This window comes from Pelodiscus sinensis, chromosome 27 (assembly GCF_049634645.1).
Source record: "Pelodiscus sinensis isolate JC-2024 chromosome 27, ASM4963464v1, whole genome shotgun sequence".
NCBI lineage: Eukaryota > Metazoa > Chordata > Testudines > Trionychidae > Pelodiscus > Pelodiscus sinensis.
Genome location: NC_134737.1, coordinates 13880002 through 13905030, shown reverse-complemented (window position 1 = coordinate 13905030; position 25029 = coordinate 13880002). Strand labels below are relative to the sequence as shown.

General features: G+C 58.9%; 1 protein-coding gene across 10 annotated transcripts in view; it reads left to right on the top strand.

The window, feature by feature from the left end:
• Positions 1-25029, top strand: part of NAV1 (neuron navigator 1) — a 223035-nt gene that overhangs the window by 80142 nt on the left and 117864 nt on the right. For 7 of the 10 annotated variants that reach the window (XM_075910183.1, XM_075910185.1, XM_075910182.1 and 4 more), the window contains one exon: positions 16126-16863. The exons of 2 other annotated variants lie outside the window; for them this stretch is intronic. In XM_075910183.1, the coding sequence (XP_075766298.1) occupies positions 16126-16863 (738 nt within the window). Of the gene's footprint in view, positions 1-16125; positions 16864-19792; positions 19914-25029 lie in introns of those variants that run through there. One more of the 10 variants, XM_075910191.1, reaches the window with a different exon arrangement.

The window sequence follows — 25029 nt, the reverse complement described above, 5'->3', positions numbered from 1 at the left end:
TTGTAGGCGCCGGGCTCTGGGGGCTGGGATCCTGCATGCACATGCTGCTGCCGTTCGTAATGCCCGTTGGGCTCTTGTAACGGGGCCAGAGCCATAGCTGGGCCCTAGAAAATATACCTCAGTCAGCCCCGCCGTCCTGAGAAGGCGTTAAATACCGAACGCGTTAAATCCTCAGGACCAATGTCTGTTGGGGAGAGAGACACTCCCGAGCCACATGGAGCTCTGTCTACGTTCAGAAGCTGGCCCCTTTCGCCGAGGGAAGTGCGTCCGGGGACACGCATTACCTCATCCTGCTTATCCCTCTAGCTTCCTCGCTCCTAAGTCTGCTCGTCCGTCCGTCTGTCCCAGCTGTTAGCGTGGTCTCTGCCTGTCTGTCCTCCTGGACCTGTGTGCTGGTCTGCCCGGCTCTCCGGCGGGGTTACCTGCCACCCGTGGCCTCTGCATAGGAATATTCAAGGCGGCCGTATCGATCGGTGACCTTGTTGGCAAATGGGAAAGGAGCCGGCTCCATTAGACCATCTATTCTGGGAAATCCCCTGCCTGCCTGCCTCTCTTTGGCTCAGGAGCCCGAGAATGCGCCTTGGAGAGATTCCCGCGTGGGCTGGTGCCCAAACTCAGCCTCCGCCCTCTCTGCTGGCATGGCTCCAGCCTTCTCCCTGGGTGTGGCTGCTTCCTGGGGACCCTGCATTGGGGTGCCCCAGCCCTAGTGTAGCTGGGGGTTCACGTTCAGCAGCCCTGGCTATGCTTGGTTGGAGGAGCCTGCTGCACGGTGGGTGCATAACTGGCTGGAGAACCGTTCTTAGAGAGTCGTCATTAACAGTTCACAAGCCTGCTGCCAGGGCAGAACAAGTGGGGTTCCGTAGGGTCTGTTTTGGGGCCGGTTCTGTTCAATATCTTCATCCACGATTTAGATATTGGCATAGAGAGGACGCTTAGTAAGTTTGCAGAGGATCCCAAGCTGGGAGGGGTTGCAAGTGCTTTGGAGGATGGGTCATAATTCAAAATGATCAGGACAAATTGGAGAAACGGTCGGAGGTCAATAGGATGAAACTGAATAAGGACAAATGCAAAGTGCTCCACTTAGGAAGGAACAATCAGTTTCACACATACAGAATGGGAAGCGACTGTCTAGGACGGATACTGCAGAAAGGGATCTAGGGATCAGAGTGGACCACAAGCTAAATATGAGTCAACAGTGTGACGCTGTTGCAAATAAGCAAACATGATTCTGGGCGGCATGAACAGGAGTGTTGGGAGCAAGACACGAGGAGTCGTTCTTCCGCTCTGCTCTGCGCTGATTAGGCCTCAATTGAAGCATTGTGTCCAGTTCTGGGCACCACATTTGAAGAAAGATGGGGGGAAAATGGAGACGGTTCAGAGAAGAGCAACAAAAATTATTAAAGGTCTAGAGAATGTGACTTATGACTAGACTGAAGGAATTGGGCTTGTTTAGTTTGGAAAAGAGACGACTGAGAGGGGAGATGATAGTGGTTTTCAAGTGTCTAAAAGGGTGTCACAAGGAGGAAGGAGACAAATTGTTCTCCTTGGCCTCTGAGATAGGACAAGAAGCAATGGGCTTAAACTGCAGCAAGGGAGGTTTCGGTTGGACGTCAGGAAAAACTCCCTACCTGTCAGGGTGAAACACTGGAATAAGTTGCCGGGGGGGTTGTGGAATCTCCATCCCTGGGGATATTTAAGAGCGGGTTGGACAGACATCGGTCAGGGATGGTCTAGACAGGGCTGGGTCCTGCCATGGGCGCCGGGGACTGGACTCGATGCCTCTTGAGGTCCCTCCAGTTCTAGGATTCCCGCCCCCAGAAGCCAGGGGAGAGGAGGGTGCTGTGCAGCTGCCAGGAGTGGGCCCTTTCCCTGAGCTCTGCCCCTGGGTACCAGCTGGCTGGACAGCGTCCATTCCTGCCCGCAGGTCCAGTGCAAGGACATTGATTGGCTGAGCCGTCTGGCCCGCGGTGTCTTGGAGACAGCTGCAGCTCCTGGCCACGCCAGCAGGTGCTGCTTCTTGGCAGGCAGAGAGCAGGCCACACTGATTCAACGCAAGACCTTGGGCAAACCAGAGCCTCTTGTCCTGCCTCAGTTTCCCCAGCTGTCCTATGGGAGCCAGTGGCAGGGATCCCCTGTGAGCAGACAGAAGAGGGGCGAGGGGCAGGCTGGCAATCTGGAAGTGCCGGGTTGGGGCTAGCCTGAGGGGTGAGTTTGTGCTCTGGGAAGGGAGGGCCACCGTGGCACCCTGCCATGAGCGTGTGAGCGTGCCCAGGCTCAGGCTCGGGCCACAACAGGCCTCTTCAGTCCCTGGCTCACAGCAGAGCCCTGGGCCAGCCCTGTCCTGGCAGCCTGTGCATCCCCTGCCCTGGCGCCTGCTGCCAGGTTGTTTCTGTCCCTGGCCATTAATGGCTGGAGTCGGAGTGGAGGAGAGTGACTGGGGAGGGGGAGAGTAGCTCCAAGCTGCCTGTCTGCTCTGGGCCTGGCCATTAACCAGAACACACCTCCCACGCCCCATATTCTCTAGGGCAGTGGCTGTCTTGCAAATGGGCCGTGGGCTCGGGGCTCCCCTCCCCCCACAGCGGGGAGCCTGTGCCGACGCTCCAGCCCTGCGCCCCCTCCCATGTGGGGGGAGCAAGCCTCACAGGCCTGATCCAGCTCGTGGCAGGGTGCCGGGGTGGCCCTCCCTCCCCAGGGACGAAGAGCACAAACTCACCCCTCAGGCTAGCCCCGACCCTTGCTCCAAACAGCAAACTATGTGGCAATAGACCTATCTCAGAGCTGGAAGAGGCCTGGAGAGGTCGTTGAGTCCAGTCCCCTGCCTTCATGGCAGGACCAAGCACCATCCCTGACGGATTTGCCCCGGATCCCTAAACGGCCCCCTTGAGGATTGAACTTACAACTCTGGAGTTAAGCAAGCTCATGCTCAAACCATGCGCATACTCCAGGCTATACCCATTGCTAAGCCACCATGGGCAGGGCGAACAGCCAGGCTGGGGGGGTGGATTAAGGAATATCTGGTCCCGAGTGGGCAGAGGAGCAGCCACAAGGGGAACTCCTGGAAAGCGGGTGCCAATTGGTGCTGGAATTAGCCCCGGCAGGGTCCAGCAGGCGAATTCCCACCCGAGGCTGGAGAAACAGGGTCGGTTCACCCGGTGTAAGAGGATTACAGTCCCCATTAGGGGATTCCGCCCTAATTTGCCTGCCTGGTGGTGGGGGGTAGCGAGTGAGCGGCTCAGAGGCCACAGCCCAGACACCCCTGCGCTGGAGATTAGATACAGAGAATTCCTGCTGTTTCCACCTAAGCTGGCGCTAAGACGCTCATGGCCTGTGTCTGGCCCCACGGTCACCAAGGCCAAACTTTCACTGACTTCCCTGGGGCTTAGCCCCGTCAGGCCTGGGAGGGGCTGCAGTGTGCGGGCGGATGGCAGGAGCGAACGGAAATGCAGCGGCTCGCAGTGGCTTTGTGGGATCTCATTACTCTCCGGCAGAGCTGGTCAAATCCTGCAAAGCCCCCGTGCACAAGTGTGCACTCACGTTCTAGGCAACCGTACCGTGCCGGCACGGCCGGGCCCCTTCCCTGGCTGCTGTGCACGGGGGGCTTGGCTGCCTGGTGAAGAGCTGTCAGCTCTTTGGGGCCTCCCGGCCGCCCCATGGCCCCCCCTCTGGGCAAGGTACGCTCCTGGTGTTACTCATCCAGCGAGGGTGTAGAGGCCAGTGAACAGTGACACCCTCACGAGCCGCCCATGGGCTCAGATGGGTGCGGCCGAATCCCTTAGAGGCTGGGTTGGCAGCAGGCCAATGACTGGATCCCCCCCGATAGGCCGTTCTGAGTGCATGGTGCCTGCCAGTACGGGGTGCTCTTTAAGGGAAACCTCCTAGCAGAGCAGCTGGGCTCTCTGTGACTCTGGCTTCCCTCCGCCATGCGTCTCTGCAGTCACGCAGCTTGTGCCACTCAAAGCCAGTTCTCACTGGGAGCTGAGCACATGGGCGGCCACCCTGGAGAGACTCAGGTGCCGCCCAGCTGATTAGCAGAGCGCCCACAGCCGGCAGTATGTGTTGGTATGGTGGTGCACATCTGCACGTGCCTCAGTGCACATCACAACATTTATTCCGCACATGGATGCAACAAAAATTAAAGGGAACATTGCTCAAAGCGCTGGTTACTGACCAGCTGTGCGCTCCGATGTCATAGCTCAGCTCTGCCCCTTCCTTAGGCTGACCCAGGTGGATGAGCCTCGAATATACCCGGGACCCAGAGCATGCTCATGGTGTCTTTGAGCTGCTTGGCCGTGTCTCTAGGAAACCCACCACTGCCTGGCCACTCACTTTGGGGGCCGTGTGCACCACCTTCCTGCCCTCACCCTTCGCACCCCCTGCCCCAGATAGGCTTGCAGGATCCTCCCCCCACAATGATCAGGTCACAAGCAGCGGGCTGGCTCAGGTAATTAAGGGTGTAGAGTGGCAAGGCATGGGCTTGCAACAGGTCATCAGCTGAGCCTAGGGCCCCTGCCTGATTTCCCCAAGGACTGGCCATGTTCTGAGTTCTGTCTCCTACTCACTGGTTCCATGACGTTGACCGCTGTGTGCCTCAGTTTCCCTGTTTGTAACATGAAGCTATTAACACCCCGCTCTGTGACCTACAGCTGGGAAGCTTAGGGGTCTAGGAGACTGGCTACGTGAGCCGCTCTGTGCCTCAGTTTCCTCTCCCTTGTCAGTTTAGATTGGAAGCTCTTTGGGGCAGGCACTGTGCAGACATGGGGCCCAGTGCAATGGGGCACGTAGGCTTAGTAATGTAAGGCACAGTGACAGGAAGAAGAACGGATAGTGGATGTCAGTGGGGTGTGGGCTCGGCTTGTAATAAGTGGGCACGTCTCGCAGTATGGGGGTTGGGCGAGGCCGGGGGCTGCAGCGATTACTTGAGAGCCCACAAGGCAGGCACGACCCGGGTTGGATGGAAACTGCAGCTGGGCCCCAGATCAGGAGAAAGCAGTCGCCTGGGGATAGCACTCAGCTCAGGCCGAGAAAGCTGGTGTGTGCGGTGGGATCCGCTTACCTGAGGCAGAGCTCCTCCAGCAGTGGAACAAGCCGCAGCATGGGGGAAGTGGCTCTGCGTACCAGAGGCTGAAATACCAGCACCTCCACTTTTCCAGGGGGTTTCCAGCCACGGCTCAAGGGAGGAGACCAAGGCAGAGCAGCCGGTGGCAGAGAGCGCTGCTTCCCAAGCTGCACTCCAACCCTGGAAAGCCCAGAGCGGGCTCCCTCCTGTCCTGGCCTTCCTGCTGTCTCTTATGGCCCCACCAGGCTGGGAGCCCATGGGGGGCAAACCTGGGTGCCCGCCAGGCCCAGCTGTTCCCAGCCCTCAGCCTGCCTGGGAAAATAAAGCCCCCTCGCTGCCGGCTGCAGCCGTCTCCAGGTGCTAGGAAGGGGGGTTAATTCACCGCGTCTGCGAAAATGCCGGCTCCTTGCTGGGAACGGCCCTCGGCCTCCCGGGGGTAACCCTATCCAGCCAGGCAGAGCGCGTGGATTCGTCACGGGGCCCGCGCTGAAAGCAGCAGCAGCCTGGGAACCAACCCAAGGGCTGTGGCTCTCACGCCTGGAGCAGCTCCGGGCTGCCAGCGATGCCTCTGCCCTCAGCAGGCCCCCGGCTCTCCGGGGTGTCAGCCCTGCCCCTCCCCAGGCGCGGTGGGCAGCGTCCATTAGAACCGCCCCCGGCTGTGGCACGTCCGAGTGGAAACCGGCTCCTTGGCCCCCTGCCAAGGTGGGGGTGGGGCTTCGTGTCGTCAGGGGGCGGGGCCCTTTCTGCCCCATCGCAAGCTCACCCCACAGATGACCTTCTCTCGCTGCCGGGCCGCTGCCCATGGAAAACTCCCTGCGGGGTGGGAGCTATCGGCCCGTTCCAGCCTAGCCAGGTGGTTAGGGTACTCAGCCGGGGGGTGGGAGACCCCCTCGGTGGCCCCAGGCTCAGCCGAGTTCCCTGACCCCTGAGCTATGGAGTCAGCCTCTCGTGGCGGGGCCGGTGTAACTGATGTAATATTACAGCGGGGAGAGAGATGCTGATGCTCTACTGCCGGGATTCGAACCTGGGTCCAGGTGAGTGCCTCACCGCTGGGCTTTTGGCCAGGCTGGGATGGGTCGGGCTCTCGCTGGCATCGGCCAGAAATTCCAGCCTGGAGCCGAGGAAATGCCCATCGCAACAAGACGTTTCTGTGAGAAGGTCTGGTCTGACCACGGCGGCGTTCCCCCCACAAGCCGCTCCATTTAACAGCCCGCAAAAGGAGACCAGAGGCGGGGAGACCAGCAATGATGCCCATGCCGGGTCAGCCTCCCCACCTCATACGCTCCGCGCTCCGGCCTGCTGGAAATAAGGAGAGCTAGGGATGGACTTTGAGAAGTGCCTAAATCCCTTTCATTGCCCAAGGGAGTCAGGTGCCTGGAGAGGCAAAGATTTTCAAAAGCCCCAATGGGGTGCCTGACTCCCACTGGCTATGCTGATCCCAGTGCCCCTCTGTGGGTTTGGTGCCTGACTCCCATTGGCTGTGCTGATCCCAGTGCCCCTCTGTGGGTTTGGTGCCTGACTCCCATTGGCTATGCTGATCCCAGTGCCCCTCTGTGGGTTTGGTGCCTGACTCCCATTGGCTGTGCTGATCCCAGTGCCCCTCTGTGGGTTTGGTGCCTGACTCCCATTGGCTGTGCTGATCCCAGTGCCCCTCTGCGGGTTTGGTGCCTGACTCCCATTGGCTATGCTGATCCCAGTGCTCCTCTGAGGGTTTGGTGCCTGACTCCCATTGGCTGTGCTGATCCCAGTGCCCCTCTGTGGGTTTGGTGCCTGACTCCCATTGGCTGTGCTGATCCCAGTGCTCCTCTGTGGGTTTGGTGCCTGACTCCCATTGGCTGTGCTGATCCCAGTGCCCCTCTGTGGGTTTGAGCCTGACTCCCATTGGCTATGCTGATCCCAGTGCTCCTCTGTGGGTTTGGTGCCTGACTCCCATTGGCTATGCTGATCCCAGTGCTCCTCTGTGGGTTTGGTGCCTGACTCCCATTGGCTGTGCTGATCCCAGTGCTCCTCTGTGGGTTTGGTGCCTGACTCCCATTGGCTATGCTGATCCCAGTGCCCCTCTGTGGGTTTGAGCCTGACTCCCATTGGCTGTGCTGATCCCAGTGCCCCTCTGTGGGTTTGGTGCCTGACTCCCATTGGCTATGCTGATCCCAGTGCCCCTCTGTGGGTTTGAGCCTGACTCCCATTGGCTGTGCTGATCCCAGTGCCCCTCTGTGGGTTTGGTGCCTGACTCCCATTGGTTATGCTGATCCCAGAGCCCCTCTGTGGGTTTGAGCCTGACTCCCATTGGCTATGCTGATCCCAGTGCTCCTCTGCGGGTTTGGTACCTGACTCCCATTGGCTATGCTGATCCCAGCGCCCCTCTGTGGGTTTGAGCCTGACTCCCATTGGCTATGCTGATCCCAGTGCTCCTCTGCGGGTTTGGTGCCTGACTCCCATTGGCTATGCTGATCCCAGCGCCCCTCTGTGGGTTTGAGCCTGACTCCCATTGGCTATGCTGATCCCAGAGCCCCTCTGTGGGTTTGAGCCTGACTCCCATTGGCTATGCTGATCCCAGAGCCCCTCTGTGGGTTTGAGCCTGACTCCCATTGGCTGTGCTGATCCCAGTGCCCCTCTGTGGGTTTGGTGCCTGACTCCCATTGGCTATGCTGATACCAGTGCTCCTCTGTGGGTTTGGTGCCTGACTCCCATTGGCTGTGCTGATACCAGTGCCCCTCTGTGGGTTTGAGCCTGACTCCCATTGGCTATGCTGATCCCAGTGCCCCTCTGTGGGTTTGGTACCTGACTCCCATTGGCTATGCTGATCCCAGTGCTCCTCTGCAGGTTTGGTGCCTGACTCCCATTGGCTGTGCTGATCCCAGTGCCCCTCTGTGGGTTTGGTGCCTGACTCCCATTGGCTATGCTGATCCCAGTACTCCTCTGCAGGTTTGGTGCCTGACTCCCATTGGCTGTGCTGATCCCAGTGCTTTGCTGGGAGATGGTAATGCCCCTTAACAAGTCCCAGCCTGCCAAGCCAAGACTACACTCCCCTTGCCAGCCCCGTTGCTGGGCAAGGGACAGACTCCAGCAATCCTGCCTCGTTCCTCTTCTGATGGCTTGACGGGATTCCAGCAATGCTACATCTCCCGCGCTGGGCAGCGCTGGCTCTGTCCTCTGGCGTCTCCCACTTCCCTTTCCCTTTGCGCTCGAGGAACAGCCCATTGCCAGGGAGGATGCGGCGGAGGAGAGCGCAGCGCGCTGAATGTTGCAAGCGCGACCCAGCACACACACTCCCCATGCAGATGCCCTGCGCAGCGAGGAATGCCGTACCCGGGTTGGTGGGATGGGGGGGGCACTAGGAGAAGAGGGCTGGAGGAGTCTCCCCCTTGCAGAAGTCACTCGGTGCAATAGTCACTTGGCAGCTTTGCCCCCTTCCAGTCGGATGGTTGAGTCCACGTTTACAAAGTCGCTCGTCAATGAACCATTCACGCACATTTATTCCAGCTCATTGTATGCGGCAGGCTCGGTGCTGCCAGGGATGCAGCGGGAGGGGGAGAAATCTAGTTACCTCATTTCTTAGAGGAATTACCAGACAACCCCCCCCCCCCAAAAAAAAATAATTCCCCTTGCAAATTGGCCTTACCAATGTTCCAGACCTCTCCGCGCTGTTATTTTATTGACTGATCCTGGGATGGCTGTTGCCACGGCAGCAAGGAGCCGGCTCTGCAGTGGAGGATGGTGGGATACTCCAGGGATGTGCAGAGAATATAAAGAGAGAGAGAGAAGAGAAAAGGGAAGGGTTGGTTTAGGGAGCGTCTGAAACTTCTCTAGCTGCAATGACTCTTTGAGGGATGTAACTGAAATCAGCCTGTGCGCCATGGAATCAGCCCATGAAGCAACATTTTCAGAGGACCTCTGATTTTGGGGCGCCGCGGCTTTGGGGTGCCTTAGATTGCCTTGAAAGGGAGGCGAGCCCATTGCCAAAGGATTGACTTGAGACCTCTTGCCAGCCAACGAGCAGGCGAGCGTACAAAACCGGGTGACCGCATGGCCTCCCAGCATAGCCCTGACTTGCGTGCCTGAGCCTGGTATGAATTATCGACGCTCCTCTTGGCTGCTAGGCCAGTAGGTAGCCCGCAAAATGTTGTCCACCCTCCAGCTGAGGAGCCCTCCCTACCGGACTGCGGCTGCAGCGCTGGGCGAGGGGGAAGAGCTGGGGTGTGGTTGCAGGTTACCGGGTGAGCGGATTAGCGAGGCGCAACGCCGCCTGCTCCATTATCTAGACCCTGCCCCGCTGGATTTGGGGTCCCCCTCTGAGGAGCAGGAGGTATCGCTGCTGGATTTCTGGCATCAACTTTTCTGCCACTGTTCAGATTCAGGGACCATTCTAGCTCCGTGCTGTACAGGGCGAGCTGGACTCAAGCGCTGAAGGGCCAGCGAGTGCGTGGAAGTGGTTTCCTTACACCCAGGGGGTTCCTAAAACAACCCTGCCAGCCCCCTAGGTGGTGCCTTTTGAAGGAAACACTACGATTCTGGGACTCCCATCCAGCCCAGACACATGCAATAGTCCCGGCCCAGCTGTGCCTCCTCCAGCAGAGCTCTGACAACCGGCCAAGGTGCCCGGCTCACTCCATTCAAGGAGCAAAGAATAGGAGGTCTGTTCTCCTCCAGAGTCAAGCTCTGAGCTGCCCTTCATTACCTGACAGAGATGCAGGTGTTGGGGGGACGGGCTGAGTCAGGGACAGTGGCTCGTTAACCCTTGCTGGCGCAGTGCAGGTTGATCAGCCCCATCCCAACAACTGATTCTTAGTGACCAGCCCATGTATACGGTGGCTGCCACGGGCAATCAAGACAGTTTGAGAGCCTGGGTTATGCAAAGCTGCTGACTAAGGGATTATGGGTGCTCCAAATTAATGGGTATCGAGCATCCAAATCCCCTAGGTGTCTGGCAATCTCATCCAAAAGAATCAACCAAAAATGTTGCAGCCAAGGTGGGGAAATTCTTTATTAGACCTTGTCCTAAGTAACAGATAAAGAAGGGCTGTTCCCGGAACTAAAAGTGAATGGGCGCTTAGGTACAAGTGATCCTGACTTGATCATGTTTATAATGTGCAAGCAGGAAAAACACCAGGCCAGTAATAAAGTCACACACATGACTCCTAGTGCTTTTATAGGGCTAAATTCACAAACCTGAAAACAAATACAGTAATTCCTCATTTAACACGTGCCCGCTTAACTCGTTTCTGCGATAGCATGGGGTTTTTTTTGAATTACACAACCGTCCCCGGAATAACATGATTTCCTCAGCCGGCCCATTGCCGGTGGCTGTGCAGGTCTTCCCCCACCTCCCTGCAAAGCGGCGGAGGGTTCGCCACTCGCCGCGCCTTTCCCCGGTGACCCCCCTCTCGCCAGACGCAGTGCGGGTCCCGGCAGACCTGTCACAGAGGCATACTCCCAACCCAATCCTCCTCCCCTTCTCTTCCCCAAAGCCAAACTCCTCCCCCCCCTGCTGTAACCGAGTCCCCTTTCTCCCCCAACCTTATGTCCAGGACCCAATAGACACCACCGCTTGAAACGCAACCTGCACCTTTTCCATTATTTTCAATGGGAAAATTGACCCCGCATAACATGTTTTCACTTAACACGATCATTTTCTGAAACATATCGATAGTGTCAAATGAGGAATTACTGTATGAGGCAGAGCAGCTAGAGAGAAGAATATAACCAGAAGAATGGGAATGATCTTTGGGAATCGTTTAAGAACTAGATGCCCAAAAAGGTCCACACTTGTGTCTGTAGTCCCATAACTGAAGAAGGCGGCTGCATACTAGTTAAACAAACAACTTGGTTGGTTCAGAGGGAAGTGAAGGCAGCTATAAACGTACATATATATTTAGATATAAGAACAACTGGAGGAAGGGTGAAGTTGATAGTAATTAATATAAAACGGAAGTTAGAAACTGTAGAAAATTGATATGGGAAGCCAAGTGGGTCTAAGGAAAAATCTATGGCCAGCAGAGTTAAGGACAATTAGGAGTTGTTTAAATATACTGAAAACAGTGTTATCAGTCCACTAATAGATGACAATGGCAGCGTTCTCAGTAATAATGCAGAAAAGGCAGAGCTGTCCAATAAATATTTCTGTTCTGTGTTTAGGGAAAAACAAGTCACGCGGTCTTGTCATATGGTGATGATAATATTCTTTCCGTTCCATTGGTATCTCTGGAGGTTGTTAAAACAGAAACTACTCAAGGTAGAGATTTTAAAATGAGCAGGTCCAGATAATTTGCATCCAAGAGTTTTAAAATAACTGGCTGAGGAGCTCTCTAGCCCATGAATGTTGATTTTCAGCAAGTCTTATAGCACTGCAGATGTTCTAGAAGAATGAAAGCTGATATTGAAGAAAGCTACGATTGTGCCAGTGTTTAAAAAGGGTAAATGGGATGACCCAGATAATTGTAGTTCTGTTGGTCTTTTATTGATCCCAGGAAAGATAATGGAGCAGTTGAGATGGGATTTGATTAATAATGAACCAAAGGATAATTTAAGTAATGCAAAGCAACATGGATTTATAGAACACGGATCATGTCAACCTACCTTGATATCTTTGTTGATGAGATGACAAGTGTGGTTGATAAAGATAATAGTGTTGATGTAATATACTTAGATTTCTGTAAGGCTTTTGACATGGTAGTGCCCCACACTTTGATTAAAAAAGGAAAACACTGTAACATTAACCTGGTGCATATTAAGTGGATTAAAAACGGGGTAAGTGGTAGGTTTCACCTTGTAACTGGTAGTGGGGAATGGTCATCAAGCAGATGTGTTTTCCACTGGGGTCCTGTAGGGGTCAGTTCTTGGCCCTTTGCCATGGAGCATTTTTACCAATGACCTGGAAGACAACTTACAATCATGACGGATGAAGTTTGCAGCTGGCTCAAAAATTAGGGGAGGGAGTGGCAAATAATGCAAAGGACAGGTCTCTGAATCACAGCAATCCGGGTAACCTGGGCGCAAGCAAATACTCCATGTGGCATTACGGCTAAATGTGAATGCACACGCCGAGGAACGATGATTGCCGGCCGGGCCTGCAGGATGGGGGAAGCAGTGACTCTGAACTAGATCGGGGAGTGATGGTGGATAATCGGCAGTGCAGGAGCTCCCAGTGGGATGCTGTGGCTTCCCAAAATTGCTTACACTGCCTAGGCGCCCGGGAGGGGCTGGGGCCATGCTGTGAGGCAGCCTAGCTCCCTGGAGGGTAGGGAAGGCTGAGGCCACACCTTGTAGGAGCCCAGGCCCTCAGCTGGGGTTGGGTGGGGCTTGGCTGAGGGGAAAGGTTGTGAAGGGGTGTGGTCTAGGGGAAAGGGGCGTGGCTTTGGGCAGAAAGGGCGGGGCTTTGGCTGCCTTCCCCAGCTGGGCCTTTAACCACCGCCCATGGCTGTGACTAACAGACTAAGGCCATCCTGGGCTGCATATACAGGGGGATCCTAAGCAGGAGGAAGGCGGTTATTTGAGCTCTGTAGTTGGCACCGGTGCGACCGCTGCTGGAATCCTGGGTCCGCTTCTGGGGCTCAGGAGGTGGAAAATGGGAGAGGGGGCTCAGCCAAGAGCCCCAGGAACGACTAGGTTAGAAACCCCGCCTTGGCGTGATGCCTCAGTCTGTTTTGCTTGACGACAAGAAGGTTGAGGGGTGACTTGATGTGCCTGTCTGGGGAATGGGCTCTTCCGTCTCGCAGAGGAAGCTAGATACGTTCTGCCTAGAAATCAGGTGTCGATCGTGAACTGCGAGGCTGATGAGCCACCGGAACAATTTACACTGCCAGGGCTCTGGTGGGTTCTCCATCACGGGCCATTTTCAAACCAAGACTGTTCCTACAAGCTCTGCGCTGGGAATTATATCGGGGCAGGCCTGTGACCTGGGTTACCCAGAGGTGATCACAGTGGTCCCTTCCGGCCTTAGAACCCATGAGCCTGGCCAGGCTCCTGGGACAGAGCCAGCTCAGGAACGAGCAAGAAGGCAGGAGCGCGACCCAGACCCTCTTTGCTTCGCGCATGCAAGCAGCTTCCTTGGGCCGCTCTGGCCGCGTGCCCATTTCCACAGGCACACGTGGGGCTAAGCAGCCTGGTTTGAGTCACATCCGAGAAGTAGATCTCAAATGGGCGGCGGAGGGAGATGAAAGAGACCTGCCCAAGGCTGCCCAGTGAGTCGGTGGCCCTCACTTCCTGACTCCCAGGCCTGCACGCCCATCCCTAGGAGATGTTACTTCCCCACGGGGACCTGCTTCCCCATTGCCTGTGTCCCTGGTTCCTGTGCTTCTCAGGGGCTAAGGGCCTGATCTTCCCCTCACGGGCAGTTTTGCCCTAGACAGGCCTGCAGAATCGGGTCCCAAGGAGCTCTGGTCCATCTGCGGGAGTTTTCTCGGCTTTTCCAAGTCTCCTCCCTCCCCCTTATCTCTATAGCATAGTAATGCGCCCTAATGCAATATATTTCGTCGGTTGCCATGGAACCCCGTGTGAGGTCATCAGCCAGAATGAATTCCCCCTCCTCAGGGAAGGGTAATTAACAACAAATGATGATAACCAGAACCCCCTTCCCCGTCACTTCCCTGGGAATATAGAGACCAAGCCTCGATGGGCAGTCCCACAGGCAGGGCTGGAGCCCACTGGGGTCTCGCGGGTCCGGCTCCTTGCTTGGGGCAGGATTTGGCTTCCTCTCCAGATGTGCCACAGCTGCCCCTCAAGTGTGGCACGGCAGTGGTAGGATCTGGTCTGGAGAGGCCTCTTCCCCTCCACTTTGCTGGGCGTTGGCTCAGGTGAGAGGTGCCCCCTTCAGCTGGCTGGCTGCTTTCGCTTCCTCTGTGCCCACGGGGGGTCGTGGGGGTGCTGTCTGGAGCACGGCGGCCAGCTGAGTCTAACCCGCGGTGTTGCAGGCCGGGCTCCGGGGTTCTCTAACTAGGACTCCTTTTCCCTGTGCCACGTCCACAGTGTACAGACCGTGGGCTGAGGAGTGTGGACTTGGAGAGGGCACTAAAGGGGGATGCGCCTGTCCTTTGCAATGGATACTCCAGGGTCAGGCAGCCTGAGCCGTGCACTAGATGCGGAGCCAGGGAGCAGATACCTCTGGGACAGGAGCAGATACCTGAACCTCCCTGCCCCGATCCAGCCTGTCCTGGAGCCCCTTGCTGCAGCACGGTGCTTGGCGTGTGGAACTCGCCCTAGTGCCCTGGCTCCCCGTGTTATGGGCCAGGAGACACACCGTGCGGGCAGCACAGGGGTCAGGCCTGCGGTGGGCTCAGTCCAGCACAGCGCAGAGGGCTGGACCCCTCCCAGGGAGCAGAGGGTGGTCGGCTCCTTGCAGACCCCAGCTCCGCAAGTGTGGCATCACCAGATCAGCCGTGCCCTCTGGACGCCCCAAGGGCTGTGACCCTGCAGCAACTGAGCCTGGGCGCGGGGAGGGGCTCTGGGACTCTAGAGCTTCTGGCCGGACGCTCCCTCCAAACCTGGCATCTTTCCCAACCCGCAGGGGCTGGGTCCGCAGGACAGAGCCTCTCCCGGCCGTGCTGTGACTAAGTGGGCCAGTCGCTGCAGGGGAGGGGGCGGCTCCAGGCACTGTCTGTCTGTGGGGCCGAACAGGCCTGCTCCCTGTTATCTTGGCTGGGTTTGGAGCAGGCTTGGCTGAGTCAGGCCGGGGCCTGAGAGGCAACTTCCTCCAGTAGGCGTTTGGTCGTGGGATGTCTGCAGACCTCCAGTGGCCAGCTGAGCCTCCCCTTCACGGCCTTTGCTCTCTGTCCCTGGGCTGGGCCTTTGCCTTCCCCTCAGCACCCACGGGCGGGGGGCTGCTTCTCCTCGGCACCCATGCTCCTCAGTGCAGTCGATGGCTTCGCTTCTCAGCACCCGTCGGCGGCTCTGCCTCTCCTCATCTCCCATGGGTGGCCCCATTTCTCGGCACCCACAGATTGCTTGGGGTCTCTTCATTGCCCACGGGTGGCTCTGCTCCTCCCTGGTGCCCACGGGTGGCTCTGCTTCTCCTCCGCACCCACGGGTGGCTCCGCTTCAGCGTTGCTTGGTGACTTGGCTTCTCATCCCGCACAGGAGGCTTCCCCTCCGTGCCCGCAGGCAGCTCCGCTCTCTGAAGCGCCCGTGAACAGCTCCGCTTCTTCTCTGCACCCAGCACCGACTGCCCTTCCCCTCAGCATCCGCGCAGGCTCCCTGCCTCCTGTGCACCCAGTCCAGCATTTCTGGCGCTAGCCCCCAGCCGGCCCTAGCCCGAGCAGGCGAGACCCCACCCCTGCTGCTCCCCTGCCTCCCTCTGCAGCCTCTCTGCTCCCGGCCTCGGCACAGAACTGCCAGACTCCGACACACTGCACTCCAGCACTGTCCCTTAATGGCCTTGTGACTCAGTTTTCCGCTCTGTACATGGGGACAAAGCCGTGATCCATGCTACTGAGCCTCTGAGAGAACAGGGCTGTCTTTGGGCGTTGCTCCTTCAGGACGGGGCGACTGGGGCTCTGGCCTGAAGGGGTCTGGAAGCCTTTTTCCTGGCTGCCGCCTGTCCCTCTGGGAGTGGCCCACCCTGGTGATCCCGGCTCCTCGGCTGTGCCCCCCAGTCTCCCAGGGAGCTTAAGGCTTGGAACCGCGGGGGGAGGTGGGACAGCGAGCGGGGCTCCAGGCCGGCCCCTCACATATCCCACTGGGGGGCCCCGTGCCCTAGACAGGGGGGACAGGGCCCCACGCGGGACACGTTCCCGAGGGACCGGGGCAAAGACGCGAAGGGGGCGGGGCAGACCCTTAGCCAGGCTGCCGTGCGCTTTGCGCCCCGGGCGCGGACCCCGGAGGGGGGGGGCCGTACGTGAGGGCGGGGGGCGAGGCAGGGCGCTGGCTGGCTCTTTAGGGAACCCGCATCCCCCCTCCCCTCCGCCCGCCGTGCGCGCACCCGGCCGCGCAGCCTCCCCTCCCTCGCGCTGGAAGGCGGCCCGTCCCCCGTCCCCTCCCCCGGCTGGCGGAGCAGCGCAGGCGGGCGGCGGAGGGGTGGGCCCGGGCCGGACCGGTCTCACCGCCTGTCTCTCTCTCCCCCCCGCGCCCGGGCGCAGCCGGCGAGGCCGATGGTGGCGGCGCAGGCGGGATGCTGGGCGCCGACCTGCAGAGCCTGGAGCTGGGCGGCGAGGGGCCGGAGGAGCTGAGGGGCTGCCGCCGGGGGGCCGAGGGCAAGGGCAGCGGCCTCATGCCCAAGCGGCTCAAGGCGCCCGGGGCGCAGCCGGCGGCCGAGCTGCGCGTCTTCAAGGCGGGCGGCGCGGAGAGGCGGCCGCCGCCGGGCCCCAGCCTGCGCAAGCAGAAGTCGCTCACCAACCTGGCCTTCCTGACCGACGCCGAGAAGAAGCTGCAGCTCTGCGAGCCCCGCTGGAGCGACGACATGGCCCGGGCGGCCAAGGGCGGCGGGCGCGGGGCGCTGCGGGCCAAGGACGCGCCGCTGCTCTCCCGCAGCCTCTCCAAGTCCGAGCACTCGCTGGCCCCGGCGCGCCTGGCGCCCGGCCTGGCCAAGCCGCCGCTGGCCCCGCTGCCCCCCAGCCTGGGCAAGCCCAGCCGCATCCCCCGCGGGCCCTACGCCGAGGTGAAGCCGCTCAGCAAGGCGCCCGAGGCCGGCGGCGCGGAGGACGAGCTGCTCTCCAGCAAAGCCAAGGGCCGCGAGCAGCAGCCGCCGCAGACGCCCCCGGCGGCGCCCGGCCCGGCGGGGAAGGGGCAGGAGGAGCGCGCCTACCTCAAGGTGGACCCGGAGCTCGTGGTGACGGTGCTGGGGGACCTGGAGCAGCTGCTCTTCAGCCAGATGCTGGGTGAGTCACCGCCCCGAGCCTAGGGCGAGCTCCGCGGAGCCGGGCGCAGAATGCGACCCCCGGCGGGAGGGCGAGTTGGGGGGGTTCCTCTCCCGGGGGGGGGGCGCGCTCAGAGGGGCTGGCGGAGGCGGGGAGCAAATGCTGAGTCCCGGGGCTGCTGGTCTCCTCCGGGCGCCCTTTGCCCCTGGTCCGAGCTCCCCCCCCCCCCCCCCCCGGGCTCCGGAGAACAAAGCTCGCTTGGCAACGCGAGTCTCGCTTCGCTCGGAGCATCCCCGGCGTGGCGGCTGGAACCGGGAGAGGGATCGGACAGAGCGACCCGAAACGCGGGGACTCGCGCAGCGGGGCTGGCTGGGCTAGGCTCCGTGCGGGGGCTGACCAGCGGGCAGCGGCCACAGAGCCCGGGGCGGGGGCGCAGGTCCTGACGGTGTTAACTGTACAGTGGAAGCGGGGAAGGGATGTCCGGCAGCAGCCAGAGACCGCGAGGCGAGCGGGGGGGGGGGGGGGGGTGTTGGGGGGGGTACACAGGGCTGCACAAAGCTGTGCATGTCAGGCTCTTGCTGACTTGGGGAAGAGATCGGTGTGAGATGTCAGGCAGCAGCCAGAGACCACAAGGCAGGCGTGTGTGTGTGTGTGTGTGTGTGTGTGTGTGTGTGTGTGTGTGTAATTCCCTGCATCTGTGTCAGGCTGCGGGGGGAGGGGGCGGCTGGAATGTGACACTCGCAAGGAAAATAGATGACAGATTGTGTGTCGCATCCCAGCAAGAGGCAACTGCAAATGAACCAACTTTGGGCTCCACAGCTGCGAGGGCGGCAGCTGGGGGTCCCCTCCCTGGGAAAGAGCAGATCTTGGGGGGGGGGGCGGAGGGGGTGTGTCCTCAGGCGGAAAGGAGGCGCCGAATCTGGGCTGCCTCGGTGGCGCTGGTGCAGTAAATGCAGCGATGCGCTGAGGGGTCGCATGCCGGGGACCACCGGCTCTGCGGAACGGCTGTTTCATGGGAGGGGCTGGGGGGGTGCCTGGTGGGCATGCAGAGATCCGTGGGGGACGGGTCCGTTCCAGTCCCCGTCCAGGCCCTTGCTTGTGGCACAGCTGCAGTGTGAGTGTGAGTCGTGGGGGGCTGCTGGGCCTGCAGAGCCATTTGATGAGGGCTTAGCTCTGCCCAGCCCCTCGGTTTCCAGCCCTGTCCCTCCCCCACGTGGCCCTGCGTCTGGCAGCCGTGCTGCAGCGTGGGTCTGCTGCAGGGTTCAGCCCCGAGCTGATGTCCTGGACGCTGCTTGTATCCACCCCCGAAGGGGCGCTTCGGGGAGGGGTGTGATCTGGGGTGGGGAATAAGTCGCAGCAGTGGCTGGTGTGCTCTGAGCACAGAAGGGCCCGTGTCCATGCATCTGCCCCCTCCTCCCCATGATTCCATGCAGACGGGAGCCAGCTGATATTGGGCTGGGGCTGGGGGTGCTGCCAGGAAGGACCCTTTGGAGAGTTTGGGGGGGGGGGGGCGCTGGGCATTTGCTGCTGGAGAGCGGGACTGGCAGCGGTTGGGGACGACAGGGAGGTGAGCTGCACCGCCTTGGTCTGTTACACTGCGCTCCTGTGTGCCCATCTCTCACCAGTGACCACACCCTGTGGTTTGATTGACAGCCCCCCCCATGCGCAGGGGGTGAAACTGGCCGTGCTCGGGGCGGGTGGCGAGGCAGGGGCGTCTGCAGAGCGGGACAGGCGTGCTTTGGCAGAGCTGTGGAGGGGAGCCCGGGGCTGGATAGCACGCGAGGCCGCTGTAGATTCGCTACGAGATGCCTGGCCAAACCGGGGGAGGCCGGGGACGGAGGGAGGAGGTTTTGCACTTCAGGAGCACAATGAGTCTGCAAAGCTGCACCAGGGAAAGTTGCACGGCGTCTGGCTGCTCGTTTCCCCGCTCTGCCGAGCAGCCAAGCCCTGGCGTTCCCGGGCGGCCCGTATTCTCGCAGGCTTCACAAAGGGTGAAATCTCGGCGTGGGCTGGGGGGTCACAGCATGGGCTGAAGGGGTTGGAGGCTCCGTCGCTGGCTTGGCTTTCCAGGCAAAACACAGAAGATCCCATTTCCGTGCAGCCCTGGAAAGATTCCCCCGTCCCCCTCTTGGCGGAGAACCCTCGGCCTCCCCGTGCAAGAGGGGAGTGTAAATCCTGCCTCTGGAAGCCTCGTCAGACACATGGGCCTAGGCCCAAATGAAAGGAAAAGGCAGCCCCGAAACCCGATCCCCTCGCCCCCTCCCTGGGAGCCCTCTGTCCCACTCAGCTGGGCCGCAGATGCGCTGCCGGCACCACGCCCCAGATCCCAGGCACCTTGCAAAAGGCAGGATTGGAGGCTGGCTCTGGAAGAAATATCCTGTGTTTAGTTTCCTGGCCCGTTTGCAGGGGGAAGAGGGTCCGGGCATGGGAACGCTACCATTGCCCCTGGGGGCAGGGAGGGAAGGTCACAGGGTACTGACCAGTGATGCCCTGGAGAAAAGTGTGGGCCAGAACCACAGCAGCTGGAATTCATTGGAGCTCCATTGGCTTCAGGACTCCCCCCCACCCCCCGACCCCCTCCCATTCCACGGAGGCCCCGGGATTTATGCCTTTTACCATGATCAGCCTGTCTGCCCATGGATTTCCTTGCAGCCCAGTGTATCCGTCTCCAGACCCCCGTGTCTACCAGATCCCAAAGACTTTACAGCTGTTAAAGAATTAACCCTCTCCCCTCCCGCCCCCCCGGGAGACAAGCAAGGGTCCCCATTGGGCAGAAGGGGAAACAGGCACAGACATTTTTGTCCAAAGCCATGCAGGGAGGCAGCAATGGCACTAGAACCCAGGAGTCCTAATGAACCGTCGTTTGCTCCAGCCTTCCCAAAGCCAGTAAGAAAACGCAGCGGTCTAGTCTCTTGCGCTAACCACTAGACCCCTCTCTCTTCAGGCCCATAGCAGCCTCTGCTGTTGGCAGTCAGTGGTCTCATTAATCCAGAGGTGTTGGAGTGCAGCGCACATTTGGCAAGTGGCAGTCCGGGTGTTGGATGTGCTGGATCAGCAGACCCGCTTAGAACGTGAGTGGAGAAGGCTGTAATTCGGTTCTGCCCTATTTTGGCCTTCCACATGGCGAGGCCGGAGTCCTCCTGGAACCACGCCACTGGCGCTTGGTCCCACAGATCCGGGAAGGGTCAGGAGGGCCTGTTGTTTTTTCCGCGTTGGTTCCCCCTTTGCCGTGCAGGGAAGGAAGCAGGGCTGGGTGGGAGCCAGGATCCTCCTCTAAAGGCAGATGCCTTTGGTCCTTAGCAAACAGCCCAACACTTCCCCCTCCCTGGCCTGGCCGTGAGTGCAGCAGGCTGGGAGAGGGGCCAGGCCAGGCTCACGGACCCTCTGATGCTGGATGTTCGGCTCTGGTTTCCCCAGATCTGTCCCTGTGTCTGTGCCCCCAGCCGCATGGGCCTGGGGAGGAACATCTGCCGGGAGGTGGCCGGGCAAAGCAGCTGCGACTTCCCCTTCCTCTCGAGAGGCAGGTGGCCCCGTGGCTCAGGCATCCGGCTGGGACTCAGCCCAGGCGTCTATTCATAGAGCAAACAGCTCCCGGCGTGGCCTTGGGAGAGTCCCTGTTCCCCTCTCGGAGCCGGCTTGGTAAAACAGGGCCAGCGACACGCCCCTATGAAATGCCGCCGCACCCAGCTGTCCTGGGTATTGGGCCTCCAGCACCTCGCAGGACGGAGCCGGTCTCTCCGTTTGCCAGGGAGAACCGAGTCGCAGAGCGTGCACTGCCAGCCGCCGCCAGCGGGTCTCTGAGCCCGGGGCAGCTGACTCCGGCACATGGACTCGCTCGCCGGGGCGGCAGGAGCCGTGTAGCCATCCCTGCTCTGGCTGCGAGGCCCAGCGAGGGCGTAGGCATCAGCGTCTGAGCAGGAACGTCTACCGGGCTTTTTCTAGCACCGTAGCGCCAGCCAGAAAAAATTAACCCGGGCTCTGAGGCTTGCTGCTGGCGGGTGGGGGAGGTTGCAGTGTGGGTCTAGCCCTAGAGAGATGACGGGTTACGTTTCAGGGGCATTCGGGCGTTGTCAGTGGCAGCTGGACACTTAGTGAGGTTTTGAAATCAGTGGGAGTTAGGCACATGTGAAAAATGCCCGTAGGCACCTAAACCCCTGTGAAAGCAGGGCCTGTGTCTGCATTGCACACAAGCCCTAGGCACTGCCCCCTGCCAGTCAGCCTGCCTCGGGACCCGGTTGGGACAATGCCGGGTGGGTTGCGGCCTGGGCCGGGCGGTTTGCTGTGTGGGTACCACTCAACTGCAGGCAGCACAGTGCGGGACGGGGGCATGTATTGTGTGTGTACAGATACAATGTCAAATAACACGTCACCGCTTTAAGTTAATTATAATGAGTATGCAGATATGCAAATGAATTCATTACTGTAACGAATCTGTGACTGCGTCAGTGCTGGTTCACCTGCAAGACCCAGGCCCAGCCATGGCAAACCCAGTGTAGATGCTCCGGCAAGGGCTTGGAAACAGCGAGTCCACACCAAGTCCAACTCCCCCAGCCGGTGCAGGGTAAATGTACCCAGAGAGACTAGCTCAGGGTCAGGCAGGGATTCTGCACCCACAGGGGTCCGCAGGCTCGTGCCTTAACCACTGGGCTCTCCTTCCCCTCTGCCTGCCCCCCAGCCGTGTGCGTCTTTGGCGGCATGCGCCCCTCCAGGCACAGGGAGGCTGCCGGCGGCAGGAAGGGACACTGCGGCGGGTTGGTTTTCCGTGTTTCGCCACCAGACAGTCCCCAGCTTCCTCCCCGAAGGGGGAAGGGAGAGGCCAAGCCAGGGAGCTCCCAGCAGGATGGAGGCTCATGTTTCCAGCCGTGCTCGAAGGCTGCGGCTCAGGGGACTGCAGGGTCTGCTTGGATTCTCTCCCCGCCAGCTGGTGTGCTGGGGCACGGGCTGCTTCTCAGCCCGGCTGGGGAATGCCAAGGGTTCTCGTCCCAGCCGGCCCGGGGATCAGCGCTCCCTCATCCCAGCCCAGCTGCGGGGCTGACCCAGGGCTGCAGGTTCATGTAAACGTGCCCTTCTGTTGCCTATGCCTGCAGTCGGGCCCCTGCTGCAGCCTTGGGCCTTCAGGGGCCCCTGCGGGGCTGGCTTGTTCCCCGGCGCGTCGGGCAGCATTCACACCAGCAGGGTTAGCCCAGGGGGGCGGGGGGAAGTCCTTGGAAAGCAGAGCCCCTCCCGCCGGTCGGATCTCTCAATCCAGAGCAGTAACTTAAGGCATTAGAGCCGTCTGCCTCTTCCCTGCACCAGGCTACGGCAAAGGGAGCAAAGGTGTTGGGGTCCAGGCTCATCGCGGGTCTGATGTCTGGGCCCGTTTCCTGTTTGGTAAATGAATCCCCCCCCCCTCGGCCAGGTGCACTTGAGGGGAACCCTGAGTCCAAGCCTGGGGGGTGTCTGGCTCCTGGGTGTCCACAGGGCAGGAGCGCGTCTCCAGCAAGGACCATGGAACAGCTCTCTGGGCTCCGGTTAGGCCAGCTTTGTGCACCGATCCTGGGGGGTGCTGGGCACCCTCAAGTCCCAGAAAGTCATTAGGAAGCTGGGGACAGCAGAGTCCGGGGGTGCCTGGGAGGGCGCGGCAGCAGGAAACATCAGGGGCGGGGTCGCCCCAAGTCACTTCCCGCTTGGGTTCTCCAGAGCCCAGGCCAGATGGCGGGTGGCATTTGCTGCAGGGCTGGGGAGAGGGCCAAGCAGGGCACATTGAAGGGGGCTGGGAGGGCCTCGTTGGAGTTGATGCTGGGCGGGGAGGGAAGGTGTGGCAGGGCAGGAGCGCTACAAACTCCCTGGTGAACAAGCAGTTAACCTGTGCTCCCCCTTCCAAGGTATAGACTCCAAAGGGAGGACTAGACGCTGGGAGTCAGGGCCTTTGGGGGGGGAGGGGAGCTCTGTACGAAGGGGTGGGGCTGGGTAAAAGCATAAGCACGGCCAGACTGGGTCAGAGCAAAGGTCCATCCAGCCCAGTGTCCTGTCTGCCCACAGTGGCCAGTGCCAGGTGCTCCAGAGGGAATGAACAGAACAGTCACGTGATCCCACCGCTGGCACCCATTTCCAGTCTCTGACAAACAGAGGCTGGGGACACCATTCCTACCCGTCCTGGCTAGTAGCCATTGATGGACCTAATCTCCATGAATCTCTCTAGCTCTTTTTTGAACCCTGTTAAAGTCCTGGCCTTCACAACATCCTCTGGCAAGGAGTTCCACAGGTTGACTGTGTGGTGCATGAAGAAAAACTTCCTTTCCTTTGTTTTAAACCTGCTACCTATTCATTTCATTTGGTGACCCCTAGTTCTTATGTTATGGGAACAATAACTTTTCCTTATTCACTTTCTCCACACCAGTCATGATTTAGAAATGCCTATCATATCCCCCCTTAGTCTCCTCCGTTCTAAACTGAAAAGTCCCAGTCTTTTTCATCTCTCTCCATATGGCAGCCGTTCCAAACCCCTAATCATTTTTGCTGCCCTTTTCTGAATCTTCTCCAATGCTAAAAAATCTTTTTTGAGACAAGATTACCACATCTGTACGCAGTGTTCAAGCTGTGGGTGTACCATGGATTTCTACAGAGGCAATATGATATTTTCTGTCTTATTTTCTATCCCTTATTAAATGATTTTTAATATTCTCTTTGCTTTTTTTATGCCGCTGCACACTGAGTGGATGTTTTCAGAGACCTAGCCACAATGACTCCAAGATCTCTCTTTTGAGTGGTAATAGCTAATTTAGTTCCCATCATTTTTACATATCGTTGGGATTATGTTTTCTAATGTGCATAACTTTGCATTTATCAACATGAACATTTATTTGCCATTTTGTTTCCCAATCACCTAGTTTTGTGAGATCCCTTTTGAAGCTCTCCACAGGCTGCTTTGGTCTTAACTAGCTTGAGCAGCTTAGTATCAGCTGTACATTTTGCCACCTCGCTGTTTACCCGTTTCTCCAGCCCATTTATAAATCGATTGAACAGGGTTGGTCCCAGTATAGGCCCCTGCAGGATACCACTAGTTACCTCGCTATTCTGAAAACTGACCATTTATTCCTACCCTTTGTCTCCTGTCTTTTAACCAGTTATCAGTCCACGAAAGGACCTTCCCTCTGCTCCCATGACAACTTACTTTACTTAAGAGCCTTTGGTGAGGAACCTTGCCAAAGACTTTCTGGAAATCTAAGTATACTGTATCTACTGGATCCCTCTTGTCCACATGTTTGTTGACCCCCTCAAAGAACCCTAGTAGATTAGTACGGCATGACTTCCCTTTACAGAAACCATGTTAACTTTCCCCCAACAAATTATGTTCATCTATGTGTCTGACAATTTTATTCTTTACCATAGTTGCAACTAATTTGCCCGGTACTGACATTAGACTTACCGGTCTGTAATTGCCAGGATCACCTCTAGAGCCCTTTTTAAATATTGGCATCACATTAGCCATCTTCCAGTCATTAGGTTCAGAAGCTGATTTAAAGGATCGGTTACAAACCACAGTTAATAGTTCTGCAATTTCCCATTGGCGTTCTTTCAGAGCGCTTGGGTGAATGCCATCTAGTCCCGGTGTCTTGTTACCGTTCCGTTTATCAGTTTGTTCCAAAACCTCCTGTAATGACACCTCAGTCTGGGACAATTGCTCAGATTTGTCACCTACAAGGAACGGTTTGGGAATCTCCCTTGCATCCTGAGCCATGAAGACCGATGCAAAGAATGGATTTAGTTTCTCTGCAATGACTTTATCGGCCTAGAGTGCTCCTTCGGCATCTCGATCTCCAGTGGTGGGGTGGGGCGAGGCAGTGTGACAGTGGGGCGGGGTGGAATGTGGTAGGGCGGGGTAACTCTGTGAGCCCTGCCCCCCCAGTAACAGGTTCTGATCTCTGGTTGCCCGCCTTGCTGCCGGTGACTGTGCTCCCTTCCCCCGCCCGTCGGTGGCTTGGCGCTGTGTCAGAGCACTCCAGAGGCGTCCCAGCAGGGCGAAGAGCAGGTTCTTGCGGAGAAGCCCTTCCAGTGTTGTGGCTCGCAGCGTGTGCCGTTCTCCGGCACCTGCAGCTGGGGGTGTGTGCGGGGAGGACAGAGCTCCCTCTTCCTCTCCAGAGCAGCATGGGCAGGAGACGTGCCTGTTCGTCTCCCCCACCCCCAGCAACGGGTGTTAGCGTGCGA